Here is a 17,812-nt window from a genome sequence, read left to right on the forward strand (position 1 = left end):
TATTTACTGATCGCCCATTAAGACATGTGCTGCTGAAGTCATCTAGAAAAGGTATCAAGGTGACTTTAACTGGGCTAGTGACCAAGGAAGTGGAAAGAAGTGAAAAGATACCCATGTTAGATTGAAGTTAGAATCTATTGAATGTGCAGATGGATAGGATATGGAATAGATGGAAAGAACAGGAACAGAAAAGGACTAGACAGTTCCAGGACCTCAAGAAATCATGACACCTCCAATACAGAAAGCACCAAAAATACACAAAAGAATACATAGTCATTGTATCTAAAATCTAATCTCCCCTCCATTCCTCATGCCATCCTAACTGAGTGAACAGGATAATAACCTATGGCCTTTTCCAAACAAGTCCTGGGTCTGGCTCTCTGACCAAAATAATAGAGCCCATCCTATCAATGAAGAATTCCAGAAACCCAAAGGGAGGCAGATACTTTAGGCTCCACAGGTCCTAGCATTAGGTCCTAATATGAAAAAGTTTCTCAGATAAGTATTAGACTTACTTTTAAAGGTGTTAGAAGCTCAGTGCACATATCCATGAGATTCTTCCACATTGGTGTATGCACCTGTAATTGGTGATTTTCCAAATACACAGACTTCTATTACAACCCAAACTATTAAACTTTCTACTTTTAGTGACGTACAGATTATTTCTAATTTCATGCTCTTATGGCTTGCATATAAAGTATTCACCTGAAAGACTCATGTGTTGAAGGTCTGATCCCTAATGCAACGTGCAGAGGCAGGACTTTTGCAAAGTGAGTGGATCATAATGGGTCTGACCTAAGCAATGGATTAATCTGTTGAAGAATTCATAATCTGATGGTTATTGGGAGGTGGTAGCAACAAGAGGTGGAACTAGCTGGAAGGAGTAGATCACTAGGGGCATACCCTAGAAGGTGTATCTTGTCCCTAGACCCTTCCTCTTTTCTCTTTTTCTTTCTCTCTCTCTCTCTCCCTCTCTCTCTCTTTCTCTCTCTCTCTCCCTCCCTCCCTCCTTCCCTCTCTCCCTCCGTCTCTCCCTTCCTCCCTCTTTTCTTCTACCCCTCTTTCCCTCTCTCCCTCTCTCTCTCTCCTTCCTGCTCACCATGAAGTGGGCAGTTTTGCTCTGCCATGTCCTTCACCATGGTGTACTGCAGATACAGGACCAGAAACAAAGAAGTCAGTCTACCATGGACTAAAACCTCTGAAACTGTGAGGCAAAATAAATTTTTCTCCCTTTAAGTTGATTTGCTCAAGCATCTTGTCACAGGGCTATTATAAACAACCTTTCAATGCATTATTTTACATTTTTACAAAACATAATGTCCTGACTAAAGAGCATTCCAAACTACCATGGTATTAATAATTTTCCCATGGTCAGCTTAAGAAGACTTTATTTTAATTGACTCATTAAATTGCCCTAACTTTAACATGTTTTCTCATACATGACCTTAAATATGAAATTTGACATTATTCAGAATTAGAACATATGTGTTTTGTTCTATGCTCATACAGGTATTAATTTTAAAGGAATGTTCTATTAAACTACAGAAACCATATACATTATCATCCTAAATAAAGTAGCCTTGACAAAATTACAGGAATATACTATTGAGGCTATTTGTAACAATAAGAAAGTGGGAGGAAAATAATGGTTTACCTGAATAATGATACATCCACAAATAAGAGTACTATGCAACCACTAAAATGAATGTGGAAAATCCATGAGTACTTCTGTAGAAATTTCTCCAAGTTATTATGGGAGGAAAAAAGCAAATGATATTAGTATGTACACATTGTACACTATCATATACAGAAAAAGAGGAGGACAGCACACATTTCACATGATTAGAAGACCTTTGAATGGTTACAAAAGAAATTGTAAAACTAGTTGTATCAAGAGTTTTTCCTTTTCTTTCACGTCTGTATACATATATATGTGTATGTGTCTATCTATCTATCAAAAACATAACAATAAAAAATGTAATATGAGGCCAAAGAAGTGTAATTCACAAAGAGAGCAAAACAGAAAAGTATATATTGGTATAAGAATGCTACACAATGATTCCTACTGTTACTAGTCTAAGATTTGTTTATGACTAATTGAGAATTACAATGAAAAGAGTAATGTCTTCATATTTCAAAAAAATATACTACCAAACTTTCATTTTTTAATAATATGAGGAAACCCCTATAACATCATTTTTAAACTACTTCATTTGTCTACAAATATATTCTAAAAATCACACCAAAGGGGTCTGAGAATGTAGCTCAGTGGTAGAGCACTTACCCTAGCAAGTACAAGGCCCTGAATTCAATTGGTGACATCAAAAGAAAAAAAAAGTATATCCCAGGTGGTTTTTTTTAAAGTAATTCCAAATTATAAAAGATAAAGATGGAAATTGCACCATAAAATACTGTAAGAAAATAGTAATCGTAAACCGTAATTTATCACTAAAATACATAGGATAAAATAGGACAAAATTTCTCTTAAGTATTATAGTTCTCCATGTTAATATTTGTGTTCTATATATATAGCTATGTTTTTTAAACTAATGAAATTTATTTTGTTAGTACTGTGTCACTTGGATCATGTAGTTAAAACCAGGCACTATGATTCACCTAGAAGAAACTACTGATATTACAGACACTATAACCAAAATAAGAGAAAATAAAATAATAAGCTCAGACTCAAAATCTGGAAATGTACCTAGATGTAATCTGTTCTTTCAACTTACAGATTAGCTAACTGAATTTCAAAGAAGTTATGTAGATAGTTGAAGCAAAACCAGAACTTTTCACTCCATGGTCAGGAGAATTTATTCTTAGTCATACTACAAACCTAATCTTAAAACAAGTATCTTGTATATTCCTTATTATGCACATTAATGGAGATATGAACTACCATATATTACTGAAAACCCAATAAAGACTAATATTTACTTGGGCTAAGGATTAGTTCAGTGGGTAGAGTATTTGCATAGCATGCATGAGGCCATGGGTTCATTTTCTAGCATGGCAAAATAAAACAAAACAAAAGACAAATACTTACACAAGTAGTAGTAATTCACATCTTTATAGAAGCTATCTTCTTAGGTATGGTTTAAAGAAACTGAGTCCAGAACAAAACAAGGTGAGTTAATTACCAGAGAAGTAAAAAGAAAAGACAGGACATACAAAAATGAAACTATATGACAATCTTCCATTCAAACAATCTATGTAAAGACACTATGAAATTATTATACTATAATGTAAATCCAGTGTATATTCTGACACAAATGTCTAATATGGGTTCAAAATGGAAAGGATGGAAAGTTTTTTATCCATAATATCTACTAAAATGCAGATATGTGAATGCATAATGAGTTATCTTTGTATTTTACCCGATAAATTTGCTTAATGTTTATTATCAGTACATGAAAACCACAGATTAATCTGAAGAAAAAATATCACAACAATTTTTGCTCAAACAAAAATTTGTAGACTCAGGTTCTGAGCTCTCATAGATGTGTAACACAGATTCTACTGGAAAAACAGGGTTAGCAAGAAGAGTAATGGGATATTAATAAAATGACCGATTTGTTGTCCTAAGTTTTCCTGGCCAGGGGAATGGAGAATGGAAAAATTGAACCATGAAATCAAAAAGGCATCTGTCTTCCAGGTTTCTCTCTGCCAATGTCTTAAGAAAAATGTTTGAACTTTCCTGTTGGCGTTGTATGCAAATAGCTCCAGATGCAAAGTGAACCACATCTAAGTTATTTGGTTCAACATCTGCTGGTCCAATTCCCATTATTCCTTCTAAAGGGTCGGCTTGTGACAGACAGTTTAGTCTGCCCTCTTTATAAGCTGTTATGAAGGAGCTAATTTGGATTAAGTATCTATCTGTACCACTTGTTTTTCCCTTTGATGGTCAATGCATTCTAATGTGGTCTGTGTAGCTCTACAAGGAACTTCAAAACATCATTGGAAAGGACAGTATTCAAGGTTTTGCCTCCCACCTCGCCTTCTAAGACAATTTACATTTATACAGTTAAAAGTAAAAAGCGAACAGTCATTTGCCTCTAAAACAGCACCACCCACATTGTACAAAATGGCAATATAACAACACTTTCTGACCTAATATTCTTTTCATGCAACTGATATCAAAGATTTTAAGCTAAAGTTACTAGTGGAAGTGTCTGCCAATATTACCAATACATCATTTCATGAAACATTCTATCCTCTGAGATGACAGCTTTCATATAATGTCACTGAAAACAGGAGAAAGACCACAGCACATGGCACTTAGTGTCTAATACACAGTACACTTCCAAATATCTGATAAATGAGTGAATGAATGATGAATAAACTAAAGAATTAATTTAAATAAATTACACAAATTCTGAAACTTTGGGTCTTCTACAATTAGAAAACATACTGATGCCAGAGGAAGGCTAATAATTCTTAGAAGTAGCAAGGTCAAGTAAAGGTACCGTCCTTTTATCAAAGGAGTAGAGGTAGAGAACTTGCAGTGGAAAGTAAAGTAAGCAAAGGGAAGACATCAGAATATAGGAATAGGTATATTCTCTATTCTTATATATATATATATATATTGACAGTCACTAATATTGAAAGTTCTTTGATCCTAGTTTCATAAAAAGTAGAACAGTACTAGTCTTATAACTATTATGAGAGAGAATTATTTCATAATTTCAACAAAACACTTCTAAGTCAAAAATCTAAAAATATTTTTCTAAAAAAGTATAGTCCTATAAGTGGCCAACTCAAAAACTTTGTTATATGTCATGCAAAACCTAAAATAATTTTCCATTGGAAGGTAAAGGTGATAAGAGAACTGATACTACTATTCTTACTTCTAAATTTGTAATATATCAAACTACAATTTAGTCTAACTTCTACTCTTACCTGTTGTCATACAGTAGAACCAAGGAAGGGACAAGAAAACACTATCAAAAGAGCTGCTCTTTCTTGCAGAGAATCTGTGACCATTCTTATTAGTCATGATTTCTTGGTCATAGGTCTGAATTGAGAGTGACCAAGAAAGCTAACTTAGCCCTATAGGAACAGCTTCTTAGCTATCTTTGAGTAATCATTGATCAATATACTTTTGAGGGAAAGTTTAGTTTTGTGCCCTTCAAACCTATCATTAAAACCCACAGAATTAAAAATAATCAGTAAGAGATGACTAAAAGTAAATCTATTCTATTATAATTAGAGCATTAATTATCAATAAGGTACAACGCAATGTTAGGCACTTAGGATTTGGAAGGTTTAAAACCCACCCTCTACCTTCATAAGCTTAGACTAAAAAGACACATAAAGATGAGTCATATTAATGAAAAAATATTAAACATACAAAATAAACACCCATTCATAACAACATTATTTCAAATAGCCAATGATAGAAGTAATCCAAGTATCCATGACAGATGAATGGCTCTATAAAAAGAATACAATGGAACATTATACAGTATTGAAAAGGAAGGGCATTCTGACACATGCTACAATATGAATGAACCTTGAAGACATTATTCTCAGTGAAAAAGGCTAGTCACAAAAAAAGACAAATCAACAAACACTATATAATTTCACCTAAATCAGGTATACAAAATAGCTAAATTAATACAAAGATAGAAAGAATAATAGAGCTTTCCAGGGACTGGAGGAAGGGGAAATGAGTAGGTATATAGTTTCTGTTTTACAAGATACAATACTAAACTGCAAACTTCAAATAATTAAAATAGTAAAGTTAGTTATGTATAATTTAGTATAATATTTTAAAAATATGAATTAGCATAACCTAAACACCAGGAAAACAGTACAGAAATGGAATAACAACAGTACCTCACAGGAAACAGCTAATGGGATACAGAACAAGTCCTTATCATTTCTTAAAATAAATGAATAAATAAGACTCAGGTAAGCAAATGGGCGGTGAGGGAAGGCATTACAATCAGGAATAGTGGCAAAGACATAGGAACAAAGATTGCCTAGGAACACTGTGGATCACAAAGTAGCTCACTATTTTCAAACTGAATAGCCATTAGTGACAATCTGGAAGAGGAGGCTATGAAATAGAGAGGAAAATGCCCCCAATAAAAGTAATTCTTCTCTTGGATAGCCTTCACTGAATAAAGTAATCTCTACATGCTTATAGAAAGTAAAGGCAATAGGAAGAGACAGAAAATTTCATACTAATTCATCTCCTTTTTACATTCTCCAACTCCCATGATAATAGAGGTATAAAACACATTACAGATTAAATGCCATACCTTTGAGATATAAGACTACAGAAACCAGCTTTGTAAAAAGTCAACACACATTTCACTTATTTTGATTGGGAATTCATTAATTCCTCCATCAAAAGGGTCCACTATGTAAATGATGCTGATATACAGTGAGATGCATGTATTGAGGTGCAGAGTTACAAGCTATAGACACTTGGAGAAAGACACTGATTATCCCAGTTGCTATTATGAAAATCATCCTCCATTGAATCATGAGTCTTGAGGCAGTATAATCACTAGGCACATTAAGCCCATTGTACTCTTTATTTAACAAAATTTGTTATCCTAATTCCAAGAATGAAGACTTCAGTTTTCCCCCAAATAATTATAAACTTAAATCAAACATTTCTGGGTTATCTTCTTAGATTTTAAGCTGTGGTAAAATGTTAATATTAATCTGTTTGAAAAAAATGTTTTCCTTATAGATTCTAAGCAGCTGGGGTGCAAGCAGAGAAACAAAAGAAGAAATTAGTCTTAAGCTGAAAATAATCTTAGTACTTTTTCTTTTTTGTTTGGTGGTACTAGAGTTTGAACTCAGGGCCTCATGCTTGGTAGGCAGGTGCTCTACCACTTGAGCCATTCTACCAGCCCTGTTTTGTGTTGGGTATTTTCAAGATAGGGTCTCGCAAACTATGTAACCATGACTTTGAACCATGACCCTCCTGACCTCTGCCTCCTGAGTAGCTAGGATTACAGGCATGAGCCACTAGCACCCAACTTCTTAGCTCTCTTAAAGGTTCCTATTTCTTCTGGTCTCTAGTATGGAGACAAATTGTTAGCTAATCAGCCTATTCTCAACACTCTCATCCAAAAAATTTCAAGTTACCTGAGTCAGAGGCCAAAATCTCCAGCAGCCAGAAGATCACAAAATATTTAAGAAAGGAAGAGGATTCCTTTGACTGAGTGAATATATACCATATCTTTATACCCTTAGTCAGGTTTGTTTTTTCTCCTTTTCTGCAAGTCAATAAGGAAATCCAGAAAAAATACTTCCTTAAGATTGATTTTTTTAAGAGCATAAGAGGAGAGACTCACTCCATCTGCCTTCTCCCCTCTCCCCTCCCCTCCTCTCTCTCTCTCTCTCTCTCTCTCTCTCTCTCTCTCTCTCTGTGTGTGTGTGTGTGTGTGTGTGTGTGTGTGTGTGTGTGTGTAGAAGAGGGACTGCTCTTTAATTTCAATTGCCTCTTGAGGACTTGACCCACAAATATACAGACAAATGCAGATGTGACATACAATGTTTACTCATGGAGAACAGAAATCCCATAATTTGCTCACAATACATAATTCTTTTCTGTACTGCCACAAATTGTTACAGAAAAACAGATACTACTCCTGCTTTTATAAAAAGTGAAAAAAAAAAAAAGTTCAATTGGGCTTCAACTTTCAATGTACTGAAAACCATTTCCTCAAAAGCCACTTTTGACTTCCTGTAGGTTTCCCTTAGTCTCCAGTCTCATTGACCTCTCTACAGCCTTTGACACTGGTGGCATAGCATCACTCATACTTTTTGCTTATAATTCTTATGTTGCTGCACTAGTTCACTCTCCCCTTATCTCATAGACTGGTATCTTTTACTTCCTCCTGTTTCCCAAATAGGGAGATTTGAGTCCTCTACATACTGTTTCACCCAGGGATCTCCTAGAATTTTAACTGTCATTATCAATGGTAAAACTCCAGCCCTGACCTTTCACCTGTGTTCTAGATGCCTTAAATACAGAAGTCTAAAAGAGATTTATTCCAGTCCCACACTGTTTGAAGCCAACCCCTAAATTCTCTATTTCTGTTCATCATAACAGCATTCTTTCAGGATGAAAGCATGAACCTCCAACGTCAATTTGACTACTCTTTCACAGTCACATCAAGCAAAATGTTGCTGATAATTTCCTTAAAAAAACTGAGTTACTGAGAATAAAAGTGAAATAGAATCTGAAAGACTAGATCTCATCCCTAAACCACACCTATGTGTAACAAACTGCAAAACTTATTAAAAGCATCACTTTTTCATCTGCATAAAAGGAAGAGAGCAGGTACCCTGTCATGTTACAATAAGCAAGTAAGTGTCAACACACAAAAATCCTAAGCCACTAGATACTATATTATCCCAACTCTTCCTGTTGATTTCCATTGCTATCCTAATCTATTCATTGATTCAGGGACTCATTCACTCACTCATCTTTGTCCTTAGTTATTCACTCTACAAATATTTGCTGAGAGCCAATTATAAGCTAGACACTATGCTCAGCATTTAAAATACAGACACAATGCTTAACCCAATAAAACTGACATGAAAGTCAGATAATAGGCTCCATATAGACATGGGAGAAAGATTTCCTAGTAAAACAAGTATTACAGCAGGAAATTAAAGCACATTAAACATGAGAGCATGGTAAGAGAATGGGGGACAGTAGCAATAGGATGCCACAGAGGAAATAATATAGAAAGACAGAGCATCCCAATAAATGTCATTCCTTTATTCTTGATTATACTCTTTTTCATTTGGTTCTTCTCCCTTCAAAATCTTTCCCCATTGTCCTGTAACTGTCTGTTGAAATCATATGCTTTCTTCAAAGTCCAGATCAACAATATATATATACCCAGCATCAAGGCTAGCACTGATTCATTCATACCAGACATGACATGCACACTTGCTAAGTGAAGGGATGATGAAATCATCATTCTTCCCATATGACAAATGTGCTTTACATTACAAATATGCATGTGCCTGCCCTTGCTCTCAAAGTAAGGATTAGACCATATTCTGTATATCTCTCTATCCCAGAGTGGATCGTGCACAAAAAGCAGTGGATAAATATTTGTAGGATGAGTAATTCTAATAATCTGGGGCAAGGCAGGGTTGTTGAAGAAAGATACTTTCATCTTCTACTGCTGACTTCATGATCATTTGACAGAAACATCTACAAAGTTCTAAATATTCTTTAGACATGAATTATTTTACTACTGAACACTCTATCATCTAAAAGCATATCTCAATAATGGAATTTATTTTATACTTAACTGAAGAATGACATGTGTGTTTATATACACACACACACTACAGACTGAAGCCAGGGCCTCAAGCAGGCTAAGCATGACCTCTACCACTAAGCTATACCCCAAGCCCCGGATGATTTATTTTTAATCTTCAATATAAAACTATAAAACAACTTCTAAACTTACATATGAATGAAGATGACTAATTATTTTTAGAATATAAAAAGGAAGTCTTTAACTGATGAATAAAACCTAAAAAACTTTTCTGACCCCTCAACTTCCTAAACTAAAACAAATTTAAAAATGTAAATAGTATCTTAATTTCATTGAATAATTAGGCCTCAAGGTACCATCACAGAATTTTGTTATGCATTTCATAATTTTCATTTAATACCATCTAGATTAAAGAGTCAATCTGGGCCATTCCATTTTTCAGCTCAGAGAAGGCCAAATGAAGAAAGTAAGAAACAGATTTACAAAAAGGCACAAAAGGCAAGTTAGAAAAAATTCCTAGTTACTATATGCCAGTACCTGTAGGAAAGGCAGCCCAAGGAATAGCAGGAGATGTGGTTTGAGTTTCACCATTCCCACCATCGAAGGTCTCTGCAGCCTAGAAAACAAAGCAAGATTATATTAGAAATTCTAAGATTATAGTAGAATTTCTAAGAAATAGAAAGTCTATTTAAGTGACCAAACATCCCAGTCCTACGTATCTTCTATAATACACTACATGTGTCAAATTCTCTCTAAATTCCCAATTACTTTTTGGTCTTCCACTATTACTCCACCTACCCACAATATGCATATCCTATTACCTTCAGCTAAAAATTTTCCTTCCTTATTTAAATAAATCTCATGTCAATCAAAATTTTACTTCACATATCCATCACATTTTCACTTAATAACTTTATACCTAACTCTTCTAAATTAACTCACCATAACATTTACCCATCTATGTAAGAAAAAAAAGCTCTGTAAAAATACAGAGACAAAATCTTTTAAACTCACTAACCAATGACTTAGAGATTAATCTGAAAAAAAAATATGATCCATCTATCTATTTTCTTGAATAATCTCCTGTCTGTACTTACTAGCATTAAACTTTTAGAGAATTCCTAATGCTGACATTTTCAATAAACAAGCTCTCCTACTTTGGGGCAGTCAATTACTGAATGTTGAGTGTGTGGTAAGAGTATAGAGTTTTCTTTCACTTAGGTGAGAAGGTCACAGCAATATGAGACCCAAAATTTCAATTTGGATTCTGCATTGAGGCTGTCACAGGAGCGAAGTAACATAGAATATGGTAGCCACTCTCCATAAACTATTATAAATGAATATATTTTATTTAATCCACACTTCTACAGCAGGATGTGAAAAAGACAGAAACCTAATAACTACAATTAAGTGCAATGCTAGTTAACATTGTATCTATGTAACATTTAGAGAAAGGATCTGTTGAATATAATATTGAAGTGTAATTGTCACTCTAAAGAACACTACCAACTCTCTATATAAATATAAACATCAATCATGGCTTAAATAAAGGAAATTATGCTAAACTGCAATCTTCAAATAATTAACAATTTCCAAAAAATAAATTAAGCCATATAATATTGTGAAAGATATATTTTCTCAAAATGGAAGTAATTTTAACAAAATTTTAAATGTTACATTTCAGTAACATAAGTTTCACTTACCTAACAAAACACAAAATATTAAACAAAATACAGAAAACTTCCAAATGTGTTAAATTAAAAACAGTTTTAGATGAAACATGGAAAACATATACTCCCGAACTCTTAATACAATATTTATGTCAGTACTTCCATATTGGCAGATAATAAAGATAAAACAGAAAATCTAAACAACTCACACCATTTTTCATGAAATTCAGAACACTGAATATATATTTAATGTTGTATTTCACCTATTAATATCATTAATTATTCCCCATAATTTTTACAAAGTCACTTTTTATCAAATCCAAACTGGGTAAAAGTTTTACTTAAAAAAAAAAAAAAAAGAAAGAAAGAAAGAAAAGAAATCACAGAATCACAAAGCTCAGTTCATGGTAGTTCCAGTACTTGAGCTCAGGCATCCTGACTCCTAATCCAGAGATTTTCCTGCAAGACTATACTGGCTCCATAAAAATAACTGGATTATAAAATATTTCAATAAAATGAACACACATTGAAAAGGATTAAGGAAAAGACACTGCTTCTTCAGCTAACAAATTCCAGTTACAAAATGCCCAAGTGAAACCTTAGAGAACAATCTAACAACACAAACATACTAATTAGCATTGTAAACCACCGAAAGGCTGTGTACTTCATATACTAAATCAACTCATTACAGGTGTAAACATGCACATATGTGGCAGGATCTTCAGTACTCATCCCTTCGCCTTACAAGCATTTCCTAATAGACATGTCTCCAGCAAAATCATCTGCTGACAAGTTTTAAAACCGCTTCTTTAGTGCTCACCAGTAGCACTTAATTACTTCAATTTAAATCATTCTATGGGCAAGACCAAATCATCAGTAATAATAAACCAGTTTTAACTTTTAGAGGGATGATACTTAATTTTCCTTGATTTCATTTTTTTATTTCAGTTATATTCAAATTGATTAAGAAAAGATTACAAATGAGAAGAAAAAATACATTTTCAAATAGTTTACTCCATTACAACCCCACAAAGTTAAAACAACATACGTAATAATACATACCTCAAAACCACCAAAATCATCATCATCCATTCTTTAAGCGGCACCTGAAAAATATTAAGACATAGAAATAAGCCCACAGACATATTCATTTATATCAAAAACACTTCTCCAACTCATACTTTTATAAGTATATACACTTTGATCTGCAAATTAAAATTATTTCATTTGGATTAAAAAATTTCTTAAACTATATATGCATTTTTTATCATCAAAAAAATGGTACTTGGTTTTTACTTTCTGGCAACATTAGCAATTTCGGGAACTTTTTCAGCTACCATGTATTTTGCCACTTTATGTTGAGACGCCAGGAGTGGAAAAATATTCTTTTACATTTTAATTTGCTTTTCCCAAATTGGCGCTAGGGCTCAATTCAATAATGCTTCCTGCTTTTTGCATCTATTCCTCAGTTGTCTGGCAACATCAGCACAAACTCCAGCAAAGAACAGGACTGTGGTGAATTTCTGGAAATCTGTCCCCCACCACAAAGGTTCTTCCCTCGGTTTCATGGCCGGGGCTGATTTAGATTTTCAAAATTGATCAGCATTTTTGAGTTGTGGCCACAACTTTTGGAGCATTTTGATATGTGTATTTTTAGCTAAAATTGCTTTGCACTTTTGGAAAAATGTGGAGCAAGTTACTAGGCTGATCAAGATAAATCAAGCCATGTATTCATGGGAGACCAGGGATGAGAAAAACACAACTGAATATTCAGAATTCCTCTCTTCACCATTAATGTATAAGCACTAGACTAATATATGCTTTATTTTCTCCTAGATGCACATTATAAAAACAGAAGAATTAAAGCATTAGTACCTGGACTTTATAAAACACACCATGAAATAACAAAAAAAAATGGGGAAAAAAGTAACAGGTAGTACACTTTAAAATGGAAAATAAATTCTTATGTAGTTTTTCAGCTTATGGTTTGGAACCTATAATTGTGAACCAGAGCTCCAAGTGATTCTCTGGTCAACAGTAACTGGTTTCATTTTGTATTTTTCAAATGTGAACACACCCAAATATTAATTACAGTTTCCTTGACTCGTAGTACAAGATGAACTTGATTACAGGAAAAGAATAGTCTCCCACTTCTTAAAACATAGCTATAGAAATTAAGCCAATGTTAAACAATAATACTAAATGCATTTCTGCAGCCATTTGCTTTAAGTAGTTATGTGTAGTCATGCTTTGCCTTCTCACTGAAATTAATACTAATGCCTCCAAAAAGAAAATGTTAAAAACTGTCGGAGAAAAGTAACAGTAAAAAACACTAATCTCAAGGATTGTAGATTTATTTTCATAGAAACATAGTAGGTAATGACATGATAAGAATAGATGTAGACAAAAATAGATTTTTAAGAGCATTAAATTAACCTAGAATATAACAGTATTGTCACCATTACTCACAAATTAACAATCTAATGAAAATTGTTAAAAGACTTATTTCTCAAAAGAAAAAATTAAAGCAAGTCATCTACATACAGCACTTATAAAACATAAACAAGACTTTCTGAAAAATTTGATGGTGGTTAGCTTGAAATGGAATTCATAATAATTTTGTGTTGAAAGTGAACAGAATCTGTGTGATTATATTTTTCATGAATTATGAAAAAAAATGATATGGATACTGAAAATTATCCAAATCAAAATATAAACACTAAGTTTGCCTTTTCCACATGTATACCACAAATCTCATGAAACAATTAAAAACTATTTTTAGCATCTACAAATGCCATACTCAAATAATATGGTTTCAAAAGAATGGAATTTTTAAAGTAATGCTTCTCTGTGTTTTCATAAGTCACATCCCAACAAATTAGATGTAAGGTGCCAGAAAATCTAAAAACAAAAACAAATACCAATGGCTAACAATCATTTCAACATGATTGCCTGTGGTAATGAATCAAATACCATTAGATTCCTAAGTTCTGATTTAGCTCTACAAAAGAACCTATTAGTAACCACTGATGTTTTCTAAATCCTAGCAACTTCTACATAGTGAAATGCAGAAGATAGATTTTCTCTTCTTTTCTTTTTCTTTAATTTTAATAGTTTACTTAGAGTCTGAAATGTCATCTGTTACCATTTCAACATGAGACAACATAAACATTCATTACTTTTACATCTTTCTTTCTTACTAAAACTTTAAAATGCAATCTTTCATTTCAACAAGAAGACTATATACACAATTTATTAATCATTTTCTTCTTTATTTTCAAAGAAATATTAATATATTCTCTTAAAAACCAAATGTATCTTGAGTATCTTAAAATATAGTACTAGAGAAAAATATAAACTTTTTGAAGCAATAATTTTTCTTCAAATAATTTAATTTCAAATCCTACAAGAACAAAAGAATAAGAAGAAACACAAATGATCTGTAAAAAGCAATTTTACAAAATACAAAATTAAAAATTATTTTTAAAAGGAAATATGACAAGAATGGTGGCATTCTTTCTGGATTTGGTTACTCCCAACATATTTAAAACATGACTTTATCTAAGGTGCACACCTATAAAACTTTTATAATGTTTCTGAAACTTAATAGTGTAGCCCACTAAACTACAAATATTAGAAATGTGCACAAACACCAAATAATACCTCTCATCTTACAGAAGGATGTACCTTGCCAAACAAGTGCCATATTGTGTAATTCATTCTTTTCTGTGTCATTGAAAGTTTTTATAATATCTAGGTTTAACAATTCTCAGATTTCTTTACATTAAATATATTGCTTTACTGAATAATTTCCTACTTTGCCATCTCAGTATTTCATATATTGCTGATAGTCTAAAAATATTTTACAATAAAAACATACAGAAATCAAAACAGTGCAATAAACTTCATCAAGCAACTCAATCAAGAACATCAGTCAAGGTCCTCAAAACATTAATCTACCATGCCTGAGTCACAGTGCTACCTGCCTTGGCCTGGGGACTTGGTTGCTGCTCTTTTGCAGGGTGTCTGAGCACTCTCTTCTGCAGGGTTGACCTTCCGAGGGTGGTTTAAGTCAAACACAGAACCTTAAGTTGGGGGTGGAGGTTAACCCTGTCCCCTCCCACCTCTCTTCTACTGGACTTTGGGGTGGAGGCTACTAAGTTGAAAACATGCTGGAAATGAAACAGCTGAAACTAAAAAAAAGAAGAGTTAAAGAGTCTAGTGTGGAGGGGAGTGCAACAGTGTAAGAAAAGCATGCATGCAAATACAAATAATAAGTTTTATTATTATAAAACTTTATTAAAGAAGAAAACTATCCAAGGTAGGTGGAAAGATTTTGCAGAAGATTATCTGTCTAGTTGGAAGTATCATGAAATACTTCAGGTAAAAGAAGACATTTGAGATTTCATTGAAATCTGAATTCATTGAGTTCTGATTTCATTAGTTTTGAATTTTCTGAACTAGTCAGAAAATTTTAAGTAGGGCATTAAGAAAGTATATCTCATTCAAGTCTTCACCTGAAAGTCTTCCAACAAAATAACAAAACTTGTTTGTTCCTGCACAGAAACAATGTATAGAGTTCCTCATTCCAACAGAAGACCAGAGATTGATGTCTAAATAGGGTAAAGCAACATGGGCTTTGGACCATTAGATACCAACACAGATGAACTAGCAAAACTTCTTTCAAATGTTAAGACCAGTAATCCCAACCCTCTTTCACCACTGGGCAACCAAAATGCCAACACTTGAGCTTAAGCTTCTAAGCAGAAGTTCAGCAGATTCTTCTCTGGTGAATCCAATCAACTCATGATCAAGGCACACATCAGAAGTTCCAAAAATAAACAGTTCACTCAGGGAATGCTACTTTGACAAACCTCACCAATATGCACCAAATTTCTAATTAGCTCCTGATTTCAGTAAGAGGCAGAATAGTGTAAAGGCTAAAAGAAGAGACTATGGAATCAGACTGCTTAAATTTAAGTTCCAGATGTGCCACTGTTGCACTGGGAATATAGATTAAACATTCCATTGCCTTATCTGTCAATAGGAATAAAAATTATAACAACTTACTCCAAGGTCAAAACACTTAGAACAGTATATAATATATTCTAGGTATTCTATAGATGTTTAGTACCTTTTATTATTATAGCTTCACTGGCATATGAACAAGGCTAATAATTATAGCCAAAGACATGATCGAAGATATGAAAACATAGACCACACAGAAGTAACCAAACCTCAACAACAAATGGAGACTACTCAACAGCAAAAAAAAAAAACAAACTTTATTTTAGAAAACATAATTATCTTCAGGGAGTTATACATAGAGGTCGTTCATTAATACAATAAGAAGAGTTTTCCTAATTTTTTGAGGGAAGTATAGGTAGCAAGGGAAGGAAGGGCAACAAAATTGAGGTCTTAGATATAAACATTAGAATTGCAGAAATGAAAAAGTGCAGTGAAAATAAAATTAAAGAAAATGTTCTTAAAACAAGTATATAAAAGAAAAAAGTGGAAAATAACTAAAATATTAGAAAATTACACTCCAAGATATGCAACATCTAAATCATTAGGAATTCTAGAAAGAACACCAAAAACAAAATTTTCAAATCTTCAAGAAAATTTTCTAAAACTAAGACATTAGAGTCAGATTTAATTGGTCCATCAAGTATCAAAGAAAAAAAACAAGGAAAATCCCACACTAAGGCACAATAGAGAAGACCCAATAAACTTCTCAATCATACAAAGAATCAAGAATATAATGACATCAGACTTCACAACAGCTCTACTGGAAGGTAAAAAACAATAACTCAATGCTTTTTAAATTCAGAAGGGAAATGACTTACAACAGAATTTAATAATCAGCCAAGACAAAAATAAATTGAGTTAAGGGAAATATAAAGACATGTCCACACCTGTAAAGTCTCATAAAAAGTTATTTCCCAAATGCTCTCTCTCCTTAAAAGCTACAGTGTAAAACAAGGGAACAAGACAAGAAGAAGTAGACATGGGATTAAGAAACGAGTTCCAACTAAACTGAAAAGCAAAGAGAATTCTCCCAGAATGATGATGGTAAACTGAACTCCCAAGATGCCTTTGTGGCAGGAACAGAGACAGACAGAGAATGACTAGTGTACACTGCAGCAGATCAGCAAAGCAAGCTTTTAAATGCAAACCATTCACAGACTATTTTCTAGGTAATTTGAGTGTAACTTAAATGGGAGGAAAGTTCAGGGTTGAAAACAGAAAAACCAATGTTAGATTAAAAAAAGAAAACATATACTACATTTTCAGCTGTGAATGGTATTGATAAAGTCACAATAATGTAAATAAAGAATAAATAATTGCACCAAAATTATTATACAATATCAAAAATGTAAGAGAAAAAATTATGAGGTGTGTAGTGTGAGGTATAATATAGGGAATGATGAAAAACACCTTAAATTTCATAATATAAAGCTGAAGGATCTGAAATTAGAAAATCAAACAGTAGCAATAATAAGCATGGTATTTTAAGATACACTGGTAAACACTGAAAGAATCAGCAACATGTGTTGCATATCTTGCCTCTAAAAAGTAGAAAATGGGGGATTCCAAGATGGCAGCTAGAGGGAGCAAGCAGAAAGCATGCCTCCTAAAGTAAAATCTTGGAGAGACTGGAGATACACCTTACAGGAAAAACCACTGAGAAGAGGCAAAACTTTGACTCCTCCACACCTCCAGCCTGCGCATAGCATCTCCACTTCACGTTAAACAGAGAAACCAGGAGGGCTCCCTTGCTGCCGTCAGATGGCAGTGCCCAGACAGCTTGGGAAGAAGCGGACCACAAGGTGAGCTAAGTGGTACATGGTAATCCCACACACAACCCTGGGCCAG

General features: G+C 33.5%; 1 protein-coding gene across 5 annotated transcripts in view; it reads right to left on the bottom strand.

Annotated features, from left to right (window-relative positions):
- Window positions 1-17,812, bottom strand: part of Ccdc91 (coiled-coil domain containing 91) — a 347,069-nt gene that overhangs the window by 262,209 nt on the left and 67,048 nt on the right. For 4 of the 5 annotated variants that reach the window (XM_074083034.1, XM_074083030.1, XM_074083031.1 and 1 more), the window contains 2 exons: window positions 11,999-12,042; window positions 9,804-9,882 (listed from right to left, as the gene is read on the bottom strand). In XM_074083034.1, the coding sequence (XP_073939135.1) occupies window positions 9,804-9,882; window positions 11,999-12,028 (109 nt within the window). In that variant the 5' untranslated portion in view covers window positions 12,029-12,042. Of the gene's footprint in view, window positions 1-9,803; window positions 9,883-11,998; window positions 12,043-14,922; window positions 15,063-17,812 lie in introns of those variants that run through there. The other variant, XM_074083032.1, reaches the window with a different exon arrangement.

This window comes from Castor canadensis, chromosome 8, assembly GCF_047511655.1.
Source record: "Castor canadensis chromosome 8, mCasCan1.hap1v2, whole genome shotgun sequence".
NCBI lineage: Eukaryota > Metazoa > Chordata > Mammalia > Rodentia > Castoridae > Castor > Castor canadensis.